The sequence below is a fragment of the Chlamydotis macqueenii genome, chromosome 6, assembly GCF_036417535.1.
Source record: "Chlamydotis macqueenii isolate bChlMac1 chromosome 6, bChlMac1.mat, whole genome shotgun sequence".
NCBI lineage: Eukaryota > Metazoa > Chordata > Aves > Otidiformes > Otididae > Chlamydotis > Chlamydotis macqueenii.
Window position 1 is genome coordinate 29564299 of NC_141561.1, and position 17047 is coordinate 29581345.

Sequence of the window (17047 nt, forward strand, 5' to 3'; positions counted from 1 at the left end):
ACACAGGAGATCTTAAGAACACAAGCCATCAGGATTGTGTCATACAATACTCATATGCAGACTAGCTCTCGTAACACACACACTTCAAGGGTGCAGAAATGTTAAGCTAGCAGTGTGTTTCAGCTTCCTTCCTGGAGTGAGCTGAGCATTGCATTGGGCATTCGGTGCTGACTCAAACCAAATGTTTTCTCTTCTTACCGCTCATTTTGCATGGCAGTTGACATAGGGTTGACTGTTGGACTAACTGATTTATTTCTCTCCCAAATCATCATGAGTTCTGCCATCCTCTCCTCAGCACACTGCGCTGTTAGTCGAGCTTCAGCATCTTGATCCCAACAGTCTTCAATTGTTTCTTTAAGTGACCTCACAGCCTGCCAGGAGACAAACAAAACCCCTTTATCTTAAATTACGTTCTCTCTATATTGTGCTTCTAGTTTACTGTTTTATGACAGCATTCTGTATGCATGAAAATAGTCACAAGCTGATGAGGAACAGAAATTCAAGATACACAATTTCATTCAAAGCTAGTTTACTCTAAAACCAGAATATGCAGGACTAATATTATCATACCTCACACACTCCCCGACTAGAAAGACAATTATTTAGTAAAAGCTCCATTCACCATTGTCCACACAACCTTCAGCCAGCTCCCTCTGATGTATGTGTGCTCAGCTCCCTCTCCCTGCCTTACGAAAGCTGCGTACTAAGGATTGATGACATTCTGGAAATGCTGTCATTGTTATCCTCACAATTCAGCTAATGGTCTCTGCCTTGCTTCCCTGCACTGTATGCAAATAACACAGCCTTGCCCATTTCATCATGCTTTTCTTCCTCTATTCATTACTGAAACACCCAAACACCTCATAAATATCAGTGAATTTGCCTGTGCTATGAGAGGAGATTATTGCTGCCCTTGTTTTACAGATGGGGAAACAGAAACAGACACACTTTCCTGGGATCACACTGTGGGGTGAACAGTACCATCAGGATTAGAGCTCAAGACCTCCAAAACATGCTGCCATATGGTCAGAGATCTGGAGAGGAGACAACTCAAATTACAAGCTCTGAACACTTCTGCTTCCACTGCATCCGCAGTACAAAAACCAGGCAGACGTTTATCGGCCCCTGCTGCCAATCTGTGGCCCATGGATAGGACAGGCTTTGCCAGAACATCTCACATCTACAGCCCAGCTTTAACCTCTCCAGCACCAGTGACCGTGCCTAGTCCCAGCTGGGCACTAAGGCATTCGGTGCCTTTGTGCCAGACTGCCGTGTTCACTTCTGGTAGCGAAAGCCAGGACCAGCTCTGTAGGCTAGCCAAGAGCTCCTCGTCCACAGAGCGGGCTCCTGGCATTGCCTGCATCGGGCAAGTCACTGCTGCTTAGTGACGCAGCTATGGCTGCACAGGTGGGGACGAGCTCCCACACAAGAAAATCTTTCATCTCCCTTCCCACAGTAGGTTGAAGAGGGGCTAAGCAGCAGCTACACCCCTTTTAGCTGAGGGAGATGAGTCTACAAGCACCTTCAGGAACAATGACAGGATAATGTACTGGATCTATTTTCTCTCCCAGAGTAAAAAGCCTTCATTTGGCTTTTAGGACTTGATTTAGTCACAATTTAGACGTAACTAAATCAATGGACACCCTGATCTCCTATCTTGTGCCTTTGCAAGAGTCTCCCCTACAGGTTTCACCAGCAGTAAATTTAACCAGTATTTAATTTAATATTGTCTCTCTTCTATCAGATCCTTTCCTTTTGATGTTTTAAGGATCATGAAAGCAGCACAGTGATGATGGTATAGATAGTTAACAAAACTGAAGTTCTAGAGCTTCGCTTTTACCAGAGTGTCCTGGTTTAATGTGTTTTCTATTAATTTCAGATTCAAAGAGACCTATACTAAAATGCACTATTTAGAAGTTTAGCACACACAAAAAAGACAGAAGAGACAGGAAATCTGCATTATTCTATTAATATCCTTCAGTCCTGACCTTTGAAGTCAAGCTTGGGCCTGGCTTTAGCAAATAAGACAAGAATGCTGCTAAGATCTCAACTCAGGTTATAGTCCTTGAATTGTTTTATGCACATCAGCTGCTCAAATTGTTGATTTATACTGTGAAAAACAATACTGCTAATCAAGGTCTGTATCATAATGCATACGATGCGAGTTATAGAACACTAGAACAGGTTGCCCAGAGAGGTGGTGGAGGCCCCATCCCTGGAAACGTTCAAGGCCATGAGGCTCTGAGCAACCTGATCTAGTCAGGGATGTCCCTGCTCCTTGCAGGGGGGTTGGACTAGATGACCTTTGAAGGTCCCTTCCAACCCTAACCATTCTATGATTCTATGTTCAAGAAGCAGATGGAGACTGCATAGATAATTGTAAATTTAGGATTCCACACCTCTTGAGTGCCTTAATTACGTGACCTAAAAAATAAAACACTGCTTTTTATTTGTATTTCTCAAATGAAAAAGGCAAACACACTTCTCTAATAGATGAATTTGCATGACAGTGTTATAACCCAACATGTCAGTATAGCTTTAAGTAATGGACAAGAGTCTTCTACCTCACGCATTTGATACAGGAGGTTAGGACCTGGGTCCAGGGTGAGGTTATCTGGAGCTTCGTTTTCTACAGTATCTCCCTTACAGTGCTCACTCAGATGTTTTCCTAGACTAGTGAGGGTGGAGTAGGTCGTTTGATACCCATGAGAAAACTACAGATTGTTTATTTATTCTTCTCTTCAAGCAATAGTGTAGATCCATCCTTAGAGCTGGACTTAGTATCATCATTATAATTATTATTTTGAATTAAAGAAAAATAAATCAGTGACAACAAAAATGTGTTAGGCAGTTTAAATATGGGGATCAGTGTCTAATAATGCTGGAGTCTATCAGCTTGTTGGAACATAATTAACATTTAAAACTGTAGTCTGCAAAACAAAACAAACCTTCTTGAACTGTTTTCATTATAACTGTCTTCAAAAACAGCTGTCAAGCTTGGTTTATCCAACACTGCATCTGCCAGCATGGCTATAGTTAAAACAGTTGCTGCTTGACTTCCTATATAGTTTGGGTGTGGATTTTTTTTTCTCTGCCCCAGACCTCCCTGACTGGCTGGCCAAAACTGTCTAATAAAAGAACCTCTCTATGAAGCTCTCAACTCAGTTGCAACATGTTTTACAACAGTGTTCATACTGGAGGCTCTGGCTCCTCTCTGAAAACGCTTTCATACATCTTTACAGGTACCAGCAGAGATGAGGCCTTAGGCTCCCAATTATCGGCACGGTAGCTACAGACTTATCAACTAGCAAAGCCTCTGAAGAGTGAAGGGCATCATTTCAGTAAGGGAATAACTAGAAGCACCTTTTTAAATAAGAGTCAAATACATCATTTTCATACTCACAATCAAGCTATTTTAGCTTAAACAAGTTACCATGCATCAGGTGGAACCCAGTAACTGTTAACATTTCATTTTGCTTGTAAAAAAAGACAAACAACCCCCTCTGAGCTGAGAGGATTAATATTACCTCACCTTTGCTGCAGATTAAAGCAAGCACACAGACTCTTAGCAGAGTTCAGCTGACTTGCTGTAACTTGTTGGCCTGCAGCAGCAAGCAAGGCTGTAAGCCATAGCAATACTAATTCAAAACAACAAACAACATTACGCTGTTTATAGTCTTGACAATAAAAATTGCAGATTAAATGAAGCCATGTAAGATTTCTAATGTAATTATAATGAAATGATTGCTAGAAGCTGTAGCCTCTGAAAATTCTGAGAACTATATGACTTCAAAAAAGTTTACTTATTACAATGTTTATAGATTTTAGTTTTGGAAGACTGTATTTACAGTTTTGCCAACTATTTTAGGGTGTTACTAGTTTATAAGATGTCAAAAGGCAGAAAATGCCTTCATGTTTCTCATCCATTACACAGAGAACACATAGGTACTTTATGCATAATACTACAGATCATGTCTAACAATTAATGCAACAAGTTATATTCTGTATATCACTCTTCAGCATCCAATAATAATCATTTTTTTTCCTTTTTAAAAACTGAATTCAATATTTAAGAAGTTCAGACAGAAGCAGCTCCCAATCCTTAAATACTAACAATTTTTTTTTAAAAAAGAACACATTCAATAATTGCTTTTAAGAAGTCAGTACACCCTATAGCAGGTTAAATGATTGTTCCTTTGAAAAGATTCTGTCTCACCAGGCTGTTCTCCTTCCACGCTTCTGGGAATTTTGGTCTTTGCTTCTCTCTAGACACCAAGACTTGCATATCTTCAAAAGTGGGATGGTTTCCGACTTCTGTCTGGAAAGCCATCTGGTACTCTGGCACAGATTCCCCTGTTAGCAGAAGAAAGAAAGAAGAAAATCACAGACTAAAAGGCAGAGCAAGGGCTTTCAGGTGATGAAAGGTAGTATCAAAGTTGCTGTCTATCAAGATGTTCTCCACTTTCCCCCAAAGTCTAACTTCACAAAAAAGGCTGAATTAACTGCAAATGAATTAATGATCTTCAGACTTTGCTGGTTGAGTGGCACACTCAGAATGTCTTAGAGCCTCGGGATTACACCTAATTCCTGTGAAACGTTGCTGACTGAACATATTCATGTACTTCGTCTGGGAGGAAGCCAAGCGAAATTACAAGTCTCTGCACATGAAGCGCAGCTGTTTGACTACAGAGAGCATGCTGCATGTCAGATTAACTTTATATGCTCTGTCTTGGGAAGAAGATGGTGGTTGTGACACGTGTTAAGTTAAAAGTCTATTTCCTCTTGTTGATGCTACAGGTATGGAGAGTTTCCCTGAATCTTCAATGTCACTAGCATAAATAAAAGTACGACTGACTAAAGGCTACAATAAATCACAGCACTTTGCTATCCATTCTTTCATGAGGAAAATCTGAAAGACACTTCAGGCACTTTTATCAGTTCTAAGAACTGAAAGTACTGCCTTGCCATCAGCCCAACTCTGTACAGTAATAATAATAATCCTCAAATTGTGCTTACCATGAGGCAAACTGCTTAGACAGGTAATTTAAAGTCGTTCAGCATGAACCATGCTTCACACTCAAATGCACTGTATTGACAACAGTCATCACGAACGCTAGATGGCACCGACTTAATGGCAAAAACAACTGAGAAAATTATTTCCATTCTTCACTTTAAAAAGCTACAGCTAGGGGGTAGCTTTGGTTGCTGGTACCACTTTGTACTACTTATACTTTCTCCAGTTCTTTTTGTTACCTGGGAAGAGGTCTGTACATCTCATAAATATCTCCCAGTAGATAAGGCCTAGTGCATACATATCTACTTGTTTCAAAGCAGATTCACAGTCCCTCAAGTTCACTGCTCCTTCAAGCACTTCTGGGGCCATATAGCGGATTGTACCGACCTGCAAAAACATAAAATCAAAGCTTCAAATTCCAAATTAGATTTATTATGGAGATTTTGTTTTTAATACCCTACTTTGTTTGATATTTTCCACAGTTAAGAAAAACACAGTTCTCTTCTAATGAATGTCCTCAGCTTCTAGACTCTTATCGGGAGCCTAGTCATAATAAAACCCTTCCCCCTACTCTGTCACTTTTTTCGTATGCATCAAAACAGAATTATTTTGTCCCCTACTCAATGTTCTCATTTGCAATAGGATGGAGCAGAAATATTTATTTTTCCTGAAATTACTCTGTTAAACACCAAGGTATGTCTCATAATAGAAGAGGCTGCTAACAAGGAACTTGTTCTCTTTACTCCTGGACTGTCAGCAAGGCTCTCCTCTGCATCTTCCATGGTCAAAGGTTAACAGCCTTGGAAGATACCTATTCATTTTGACTAGAAAGTATGCTAGGTTAGAGCAATCACTCATCAGTACTTGGAGGACAGTATTTTGTCACAGGACTATTCTACATCCCTGCATTTTAAACAGTGGTTTCCCTGTTTCTTTGTTCAGTCCTTACTGGAGCTGTAAAAAGAGGACCTATGCACTGGATATCATTAATGTAGCACCTGCTTTCTAAGGGAAGGTGATTAGCATTGCGAAACACATTCTTTGAATGAAATGTAAAGGTTTTCTTTAAAAGCGCAAAGACGACAAATATACTGAACTATTAGGGACTTTCACTGTTTAAAATATGCTCACTGTATTTCAGTAGCCTATATTCAGGTGTCAGTGTATTTATGCTTATACAAAAAGAAAACAAAAAACACTCTCTGAATCACAGCATCATTAGAAAGAAAGCTTAAGAAATCAGTTTCTTCTTTCTGCCTAGAATCCATTCTAATTCACTCCTAGCAGATGTTTTCCCAATCTGTTCCTTAAATTCATAAAACGATGCAAATTCTATATAGCTGGCCTCAGCAGTCCGTTCCAGACCTTGGCTGCCTTCTACCGATTAGAAAGGTTTCTTTGTAACTAAAATTTTCTCTCTTAAAATGTAATCCCATTACCTCTCGTGCTACCCACACAGAATGCAAATAGTTTATTCCTTTCTCTTTGTAGCAGCTGTTTACATGTTTGAAGACCTGCCTCTGTCTTCACTTCCCTAAACAACCCTCATTTTTTCATCTTTTCCCACAAGGTCCTTTTTCAAGCATCCCGTTATTTTGTCCCTGTTCTTTCTCAGTTGGTCCATGTCTTTCTACACGCACTTACTCTCCCAGACGTATCCATTTAAAGTCCAGAAAATTGCAGATGACACACAGAGAAACGGTTGTAGGGTGTAGAATGTGGTGCGTCACCGTTTCGAAAAAATTAACACCAAACCCACCAAAGAATGTTTGGTCTTCAGTTAATACCTGCACTACAAGACTGAAGGGACCTGTACCCCATCATCGCATGTAACACGGCAACCAAACCTACCTTGCATCTTCTCATATCTCACACAGAAAACTTCAGTCTCCAGGGCTGCCATTTCAAAATGCTAGGTTTGTTTTTGAGTGTTTTGAGAATAAAACCAGTTTATTTCTAGCAAGGTTTCAGCCACTTCTCACCCATGTTGCAGCAGTTCCCCCATACAGGAACTGTACCACCTTAGCATTGACCTTGTAACAACAGGAACAACTGTTTCTCGGTGTTACTTCCATACTAATTTGTCTTCCTTTTTACATTGGTTTCTCTGAATTTGTACTTACCTCACTAATGGCTGCGTTATCTTCCTCACCTGGGCGTACCAGTCTGTTTCCAGTTAACTTCATGGAGAGTCCAAAATCGCTGATTACACACGTTCCATCATTCTTCACCAGTACATTGCGGCTGTTCAAGTCACGATGGGATATTGCAGGTTTGTAATGGTCTATTTGGACATACGGAAGTGCTTGTTATTATTTGAGCAGTTCTACTGTTCGGCAAAATGAAAGAACCTCATTATGTCTGCTCAGCTACTATAAACAGAAAATCAACTTATCTTTTAGAAAGAACATTTTTGGCTCTTTACCATGAGCTCCACAGTATGCTATCTCTAGAAAACTGACAGCATTCAGAGTTTCACTGTATCTATAAAATGTATTGGGCTACTGCTACATACAGTTTCAATGTTTGCCAATAAGCTTCTTTCCAAGGGATAATTCAGCATGATTTTGGCAGGGGAGACATCATGTACTTAAGCACAGACCTGCTGCCACAGCCCTGACAGCCATTCCAAATGCCCTCTCTCATATCCATGGTGTCAAATACGGCACCAACTATTTAGGTTATGATTGGGATTGGCATCTATTCAGAAGATACTTAGACAATATTATTCCAGACAGTCTGAACACGTTCATCTTGCAAGGGATCTGATCTTTTCCAAAGAAGAATCTCAGTTGTTCCTAGTTTATATGCAGTTTATTTTGTTAGTAAAGCAGCCAGCACTATAAAATCAGTTTTACTGTGGAATTTATTCTACTCCATGAGTTCCTAGACCAGCTTATTGCTGTCTCTTCTTTATGATGAAAGGTTTACACATTTTCTGGCTGGTAATGGACACACCTGTCTGCACATTTCAAAATGATGAAGTTCAAATGATAGCTGCAGTTTCAATGGCACATAGGAATACCAATACAGGTATTTTCAGCCTTGCACTTTTAACAGCATCTTCAGTTGTCATTCTTTACCAGAGCTGATGCTTAACATTTGACATACACAGTTTGGAATTTTAATCCAAACATTAGCACCTTAACGTAGAATTAATGTTACCACCCTTTTACTTACTGCCAAAAAGCTAACACTTGGGTGCCAGGCCATATTCTGCAGCCTGAGACATCACAGATCTCAGAATATCTGCCTTATAATCATGGTACTTCAGCTGCTGAAATGCTGGCTGAAGCACGCAAGCAGAGATATAAAGATATAAACCACTACGTTGTCACATCCAGTGTTCTAATAAAACACTAGAAGTCCAGCAGTATCGTTTGTACACAGTGAAGACCAGGCCCACACCCTTAAACAAAAATCAAGAGATATGGTAAATAAAACTACAGTGGATATAGAACATTTAATTATTTCTCTTTGTGTATACAGTTCACACACAAACTAAAAATTGCTTTGGTGATTTGTGCCTGAGCTGCAAAAACAAACAGAACACCCCATCTGTTTGCTCTCTGCTAGACAGACATCCAGTGCTTCAGGTCTCCAGTAATCTGTTGCCATGGTACGGCAGCACTGCACAACTCTGCCTCCTCCTCTTGCCTTTCTCCGGGGCTCTGCTGACTCTTACTCCGTGTTTTCATACAAGCGCTGCAGATGTAGCCCCCAACATGGCATTGTTCAGAAGGAAAGAACATAGCAGAAGTTGAGTAATCTCTATTTGCATTCATAATTTCCTACTCACAGTACTGTCACAGAGAAAAAAAGAAAAACGGGAATCTACTACCTGATAGAAATAAGAGTATCGTGAACATTCTGGCATCCTTTCCTGGCCTTACCTCCTCGGGGTAGCTCCGTGTGCAGGTATGCCAAGCCCCTAGTTATAGAGTGTGCCAAACGACAGGAGCTCACCCAATCACTTGTGTGGAGACTCAAATATTTGCACAAAGAACCCTAAAAAGACAAAAAAAAAAAAAAAAAAAAGATACATACTAGATTAAAACTATAGTCCAGTTGAACAACTCAAAATCTTTAGCAGAGACAGTTTCAGCTCCTGAAAGGTGCAATTCTGCAACTGCTCCTGTGTTTACTCAGATGTTCTCAAACACAAGACTGGACTAAAGTTTCATTAATTTCTAGTACTGCTATTTGGTTTAGATGAAGAAGTGGAACAGAAAATTTATCACAAAATAATAGGGACTGCCTTTAGGACTAATGATATCACTTATAAAAAAAAAAGCATAGCATGCACTTGATTTATTCTTCTGAAACAGTCTTACTGAACAACAGAAGAAAGGTGACTGCAGATATAATAGCCTGAGTTACTAAACCATTAGCACTTACAAAGAATGCTCAGCATCCCTCACTGGCATATTCCCCGATGTAATTATTTCTATATTAAACAAAAAAAAACTCCAAAGGCAATTCAGAATAGGAGCAAGTCCACACGCACTGAAGAAACAGGAAAAATAATGTCATGTTCCCCTTTTCTTGAAAGAGAAGTTAAATGTGAGAAATGGGAGATTTTTTTTTTTAATAATCTGTGGTGGAATTGCCAAGAAAACCAGAGGGGTGTCTATTATCATACTGAGATATTCTAAAAATTGAGACTGCTATCTGAAACAAGAGCCAGATCCTGCAAACTACAACACCTTTGAGCGGTTTTCATGCACCCGGTTCCCAATGACAACAAACTCAGTTTAAACAAACTAAATCCCCATGCATGAAGAACAAGCTGTCCAGCTGTCTCTGCATACATATTACAATATAATGTTCACTTAGGACTGCAAGCTACCCTGGTTTTGCCTATTTAAATCTGTAATCTTAAAGATGCACTAACATATAACATCTTCTCATAGCTGCAACTAAAACCACTTTATTGCAAAATTAGTTAAGTTACTTTTGGTTCAAAAAACATCTGGTATGTGCCATTTGAGTTCATTTGGAGTTGACATTCAGGTACGTAATGCATGCACAGTTCAGATGGAAGCACACAGATACGATAATTTAAAATGACCGAAGCATTAGACATGTTTTTAATTCAATGCTAAAACTAAAACCAAGATCTTGACATTCCTTAATAGAATTACAGAAGTCTTACAGCTTTTCAGACTTAGCCTGTGCAGAACAAGGAACCCATGAACAGATGGCCTCCTTGGTGAAAACACAGACCAAATGTCACTCACACAGGTTTACATGAGCATTTTTCTTAATTGTTTAAAATGCTGTTATACGAAGTTCAAATAGATCATGATAATTAAAAAAAAAAAAAGCCAGTAATCCACCTAGAAATTAAAAACAAAAAACCATTTTTTTTCTTATTGTTATAAGCTTTTTAAGAAATATAAACACTTTTATTAGTCTCCAACTGCTAGCAATTTGGGTGCAGTAATGGATTTTCTTGGCTTAGTGGGCTGAGATTTCAGCCCATTCTAGCGGAGGCCACAAGACTATTGTCATGGTGTGACTGGGAAACACTCACTGAAGAAAGATCTCAAACCAACTTCCAGATCTTTCTGCTGCAGAGCTTGCTAGCCACCAGCTATTTTTTAAGCTGGTTGAGGGCTGTGTTTTTATGCTTTTAGTGAAGTTCAATATAAATGATAACCAGAAAAATTTTTAGCCAAAATTTAGAGAGATATATTTGTAACTGAAATTATTCTGGTCAGAGTCATGAGTCACATGTTAAACTGGGGACATTTGTTTTGATTACGACTTTTGATAAAATTGATGTTTTTCTTTTAACAATCATAAGATTCTACTATGTCTTTTACAACATTTTTTCTATTTTTCTAAAAAGACAAGAATGTCCGACTACTGTGACTATTACTTATTTCCTACTACGCAACTTACTGCTTATTCACCTCCCACACTTCAGAGTGCCCTCAGAACAGCACGTTGATTGATAAATACAGGCGTCTTTCCTTTTATTACTTGCTCACCTACTTACCTTGGTCTGAAGGCACGTTTGGATAATAGCACAATTTTGGTCAAACCTATCTGTCTTGATTTCACCGAGGCAACATCAAGAACAGTTTTCTGTGTGAAAATGTTCTTGTTTGAGTGTTCCTATTTCCAAGGAGGAAAGTATTTTGAGGGAGAATGATGTTTTGGATAGGGAGTATTTCACCTGCACATCTTGTATGGGTCAGTCCTTATTGAAATAAGATTTATGGCTCCAGTTTGAATGGTGCAACACCCTTTTAGCAGGGCTGCCTCAGCAGGGTTCCTTCTCTGCTGTTAGCTCCACATACAGCAGAACATCTGCTCGCTGAATTAAGGATCATACTGTGCATTAATTACACTGCTGTGCACTTTTTCCAATGACTTCCAAACCACCAGTGGATTGATTTTAGACTAATCTTGCTGTTCTTAATACCATATTGAGAAAGAATCTGATAATATGATGTCACAAGCCTCATCTGTGCATTTAATCAGATCGTTAACAGATCCTGTTTATGTAAGCAACAAGACACTATTTTCAATCAATTTACATTTCATCTGAAAATCCTTTCATTCAAGAAAACAGCAAAACCAGATCACCTGTTAAGACCGTTATGCTATGCCCTCCCAGGAGCAGAATACTCGCTTGACTTCACTTAACTCAATCAGCTGAAAATAAGCCCGCTCTGCCAGATCAGGCCAGAGCTGACGTGCTTTGCCATGTCCATCTGGCATGGGCACGACTGAGCTGCTTCTATGGTCGTTTGTAGTTTCTGCAATCTCTTCTTAGATGTCCATGCTGACATGATCAAGTGTGTTCTCACTTAAAAAGTTTCCATTAAGATACTCTTTATGTATTTGTGAAGTGCTATGTTGCCTTAAATTTGCATATATATTTAGATATTTATACATACGTATGCATTTAACTTTCAACACAAGCACGCAAGTAGACCCTAAAACACCCTAAGACAGGCCATCGTTACTGCTACTTATTACTTTTCTGCTTCTTTTTGCTACTTGAATAAGCGGCTTTGTCCTGCTACCCCCATAACAAATTAGGCTTCAGCCATAACCTTTACACAGTGGAGGACATACAAGAAGACTTTGCTTACTTGAGACCAAAAAGCTCATTAAGAAATTATTTAACTGAACAGTTAAAGTCCTTCCCATACACAAGCAAAAAAACCCCACCAAGATAAATTGTGAAAGGTAATTTTTTGCATTTTCATATATATAACTCCCATATACATTACATTATATGTAATTTCCTGGAAGCAATCCATGTCTCTGCTGTGTATTTTTAAAAAAATGTTGTTTCTCTGCTTGTGTACAGACACACAGGCAGCGTCAGGAGCTCGAATCAATGAATTTGAGGGATGTAAGCATTCAGTTAACTAAGGAGATGTGAAGATACGGTTCTGGGAAGTAATGCTGCCTTCTCCAGACTTATCTTACATCATCAATATATGGTACAGCAGAATAAATATGGTATGCCACAGAAAGCTTTAAAGAAGGTAATAGAATAAAAAGACAACATTATTTACAGTACCACAAACTGATTTGACAACAATATTGGATCTATTATGTTTCATTGTGAAAAACCCCACCATTTACAGCTACTGAGTGAGGTCGTACCTACCATAACAGAGATATAATAAGAAATTTTTAATTTATTACATTATTTTTAAGTAAAAACAACTCTTCAAATTCTGTCCTTGAATATTGCACAGTTGACTAAAAAAAACCTGCACCATAACCAAGAGCAAATACTGCAGCTAAGAATTCGGAAGACTACATTTGGTAGCACTCACTGGGAAATCTTAAAGGGTATTATAGTCAACCACACTACAGTTCATTAGAATTGTAATTTATATGGATTATTTTTACATTACTGTGCAAGAAGCAGCAATGAAAAACACTGGCAAATACCAGAGTACATAATTTTAAGGTGGCTATTCCTAGGAATCTAAACCAATCCAATAGATTTATTTGAAGCACTTACATTGGGGTAATATTCCATCACCAATAAATATTCCATACGGCCATCTGCAGTGAATCTCTCATCCCCCACAATGAAACGGGCAATGTTGTCATGTTCCATCAGTGGAATTCTGTAAATGTTCCTCTCATTGACAAAGTTCTGACGATTCGCAAAAGAAAATACTTTCACAGCAACTGGACGTTCATCTAGGGAGCCTTTATACACTGCTCCATATCGTCCCCGGCCAATCAACTGCAAAAAAAAAAAAAAAGTAATTAGTTCACTAAATAATAAATGAAGACAAAATCCAAGTTTTCATTCCACAAAAGTTGTACACTAACTTTTACGCTGACTTAGACGATTAAAAAAACAGTGAATACAGTGAATATTTTTAAATTGAAAACTAGAATTAGAATGCTGTCGTAAAAGCTATTTTGGAGCTGGAAACCTCAACACAGGCCAACTTAGTTCTTACTAAATGATCTACAGTCTGAATAACCAGTAAATAAATCATAAATAATCTCTTCAGCATTTTATATACAGAATCATGTGTTTTGTGCTGCTAATTCTCTTACTAAACTTCTACCTACTGAACATTTATAGCTTTTATGTGATCAATTTTAATTAACTCCAGAGATCACAGACATTAAGCTAAACATATTAGGTTTAGGATAGCTTTATAAGCTGTATGTTTTAAGTTAGTAATAAAAATATACATATTTGTAGTGCAAAATAGATAACAAAAAAAGATAAACAGGTTTTAACAGAATGAAATAATTAATTCCTTACTACCTGTAAGGAATCTTTATTCTAGCCCCCACTAAGTTAGATAGTTTTCACAGAATGGCCTTTCCCATCTCCATGGCAACTGAAGAAAGATGCGATCTCTACTCTAAACCAAAGCATAGGAAGAGCTTCAGGAAGAGTCCTAGTTTCTAAAGCTCAAAAAATTCTAACTACATAAGAATTTAAGCATCTAATTCAGATAATTTTCAGGAAGACCTAGACACAAAACTGTTAGGATTTCATGGACCAGTATCTTTTTACTTTTTAAATACTTACAAATGGAGGAGGAACAGAAAGCACAAGGGATTACAAAAGTAATGGTTCTAAAGATGATAAAATTGTCTAACAGGAAAATTTTCCGCAAAGTGTCATTTAACAGACAGACTTTCAATTTCTCAGCTGTTCCATGTCAGTGTATTGCAAAGCTGCAGTGAGTCACTTCCAAGGTACAAACCTGGAATGTATTCTACCCATAGAGATGTGGAAACCCAGTACAGGTTAAGATAATTTGTTCTGCAGTACCCTATGACTGGGAGTGAAGAGTCAGCTCACTAGGATTTAAGAAAGGGGACGGAAGACTGTGTAGCAGATCTCTCCACCAACAAAGTCACTGTTTTTTCCAAGACTGCATATCAGTATGAGTAATTTCATCTGGGACTTGCACACTTCTACCAAACACATTCTTATACTCTTGTAAACTCTGTCTCAAGTACTACTTCGTTGGCAGAAGGCACTCAAGCTTCTCTGCTGGTTAGTCTGCGTTCACCATTGGCCTGGACCACATTGCATTGGGAACTACATGTCTGCAGCCTGCATCTCTAGGTGTGACTTCTAATGGGCAGAAAGAAGAACAGTACCACTCTCTGAACCTCTCTCAGTCATTCTACTGATTTATTTCTGGGTAAAAGCGTTTAGAAATTCCATAAGTTCTATCAGGTATACCAATTGAAAGCATAATATTTTGCAGTTTTCTGATGATACATCTAATACCAAGCTGAGTAGAAAGTTCTGGTTGGCCTCTAGTTGCCATGGCGAAAGAGAGTATCCCACTGTGAAGAATGACTATACATAAATACACCACTACTGAAATATACTGCCCTATCTGCAGTAAATTGTGTATTCCAAAAGTGTTACTAAAACATTTCAAATGACTGCAGTAGGATATTGCACTTAAAGTGATCAGTGTCAAGCAAAAAGGTGGATCTTTTCATGCAATGCTGAAATACAGCACATTCCCATTTCCCCCATTACCTCCCAGTGTTTAGTATTTTCTTCTCAAGGTAGCTAATAGTAACAGTACTACTAACAAAACTAGACAAAATGTAACTGTGGTAACCTTTCTTTTTATTTCTTCTTTAAACTGTGACTTAGAAGAAAACATTACAAGAGCACTAATACACTTATTTCTGTAACTATATGGCAGGTGATATGACCACAAGTGTTACATTGAATAAAAATGAAAATTAAGAAACAGAGTTGAACATTTACCTCCAACAACTTTAGATTATCCAGATCCAACGAGGGTTCTGATGCTGCTGCCTCCATCATGTTCATACTGTGCAACCCTTGTTTACGGTCTCCTGTGGAAAAGGGATGGGGAGAGAATCAGTTTCCTTTTTTTTTTTGTCATGCCACAAGTGAAAACAACACAACTTACCTGGGACTCGACAGAAATACATATTATAGGCAAGGACATAACAAATAAACAGGAATCCTGTAAAATTTTCTCTGAGTCAGTAAAATCAGTGCCCACAGCTAGAAACGTCAGGCTATCTGCTACACAACTCTTTTGATAATTGAATGTCACCGGCAGTAACTATAAACTATGCTCACTTAAGGTGTGTTGAGCAGAGGATTTGTTGAAGAAAAATGGGTCCCAAAATGCCAGCCTGGAGAAATCATAAATCTCTCTGGACTGTTACAACAAGGATATCACCATAAAGTGTCAGAGACAAGAAAGCAAAGCATTATCTAAAACCATGTAACAGAGACTGAGGAGAACAGAAGGTGTAAGTATAACTTTGAGAAATAGTCAAAAGAACAATTAAAAAGAAATAGGATCGTGAAACCCTACCTGCAAGCATCCTGTATCCAAAGAACAGAGCAGCAATCAAAACAGCCAGTACAGACACCGACGCAAGGGCAATAACTATAGTCTCATCTCGATGAAAAGAATGAGAAGAATCTGAAAGAAAACAAGATGAAGATTCTTTAATTGTAAATTTAAAAGAATCAGCACCATAAAACATGTAATTGTTATTACAACAACGAGGGGAAAAAAGGTACTCTGGATTGTAGGATATTGCAATTAACTCTTTTTCCTCTTAAAATCTAGGGATGGAAAAAGAGCGGATCAGCTCAACACAGCTGAGTGCACGCTCATTGGCAGCTTTTCCCAGTCTTCCCTTGCCACTGTAGAGAGAGGCACCCGCAGCAGAAAGCGAATCTTCTTTCTAGCTGGCAAAGTTCAGCCCGGCCGTGCGAGGCCAAGTTGATGCAGTCCTGCTCTGTTATCTGTGCCTTAATCCAGTTTCCTGGTATGGATCAGGTTTGTAACCTTTACAGGTGGTTTTTAATTATTATTTTTCTCAGAAAGAACAAAAATATATTAAAAAGTTTTGTAACAATGTTGCAAATGTGAAGAGTAATGAATGCTTTTTATTCAAATATCTACAACATACAGTAGATACAAGTCAATTTGTGCAAATACTTCAAAATATTTGGGGTTTTGATTTGTTTTGTGTCAGCACTCAAGTAATTTATAGTGTAATTCTCACTCCTTAATTCACAAAGAGACATATCTCCACAGACTGCAGCAGAGTATCAAGAAACCTGAAACAACAGTAAAACACAAAACAAAAATAAACAACAAGTTTTATTGAGGCTTTTTAAAATTAACATTTGGTTTTTGTCAAAATGTTAATATCTGCTTTTCTTTTATTTTTTTTTTCCCAGAGGGGGAAAATGTTTTCATGAAAAAAACCTGTTAGTGTCTTGAATGGTTAGCGTAATGCTTCTCCATGTCAGACCCCAGTCTTCCTTCTTGCAGGCATAGAAAAATTCAGCCGCTTTAATGTAAAAATTTATTACTGCAGATATTCCTCTGATGTCAGAATCACTGGAATGTGGCACTACAAGACCTCATTTACTTTGGCTTCAAAATCAAGTTTGGGAACTATGTTTAAACTTGTCTTATATATTGCTAAAAGTACTCCTTAAAAGACTGTAATGAGACTTAACTACGCTAAAACCACAAAATATAAAATGCA

The 17047-nt window shown here is 38.3% G+C and overlaps 1 protein-coding gene across 2 annotated transcripts in view; it reads right to left on the reverse strand.

The window, feature by feature from the left end:
• The window catches only part of BMPR2 (bone morphogenetic protein receptor type 2), a 101581-nt gene that overhangs the window by 5087 nt on the left and 79447 nt on the right, over positions 1-17047 (reverse strand). For both annotated transcript variants that reach the window (XM_086751439.1, XM_086751440.1), the window contains exons 4-11: positions 15853-15963; positions 15267-15358; positions 13014-13244; positions 8908-9022; positions 7138-7298; positions 5254-5401; positions 4217-4353; positions 199-371 (exon numbers count right to left, since the gene is read on the reverse strand). In XM_086751439.1, coding sequence (XP_086607565.1) covers positions 199-371; positions 4217-4353; positions 5254-5401; positions 7138-7298; positions 8908-9022; positions 13014-13244; positions 15267-15358; positions 15853-15963 — 1168 coding nt within the window. The remainder of the gene's footprint in view (positions 1-198; positions 372-4216; positions 4354-5253; positions 5402-7137; positions 7299-8907; positions 9023-13013; positions 13245-15266; positions 15359-15852; positions 15964-17047) is intronic.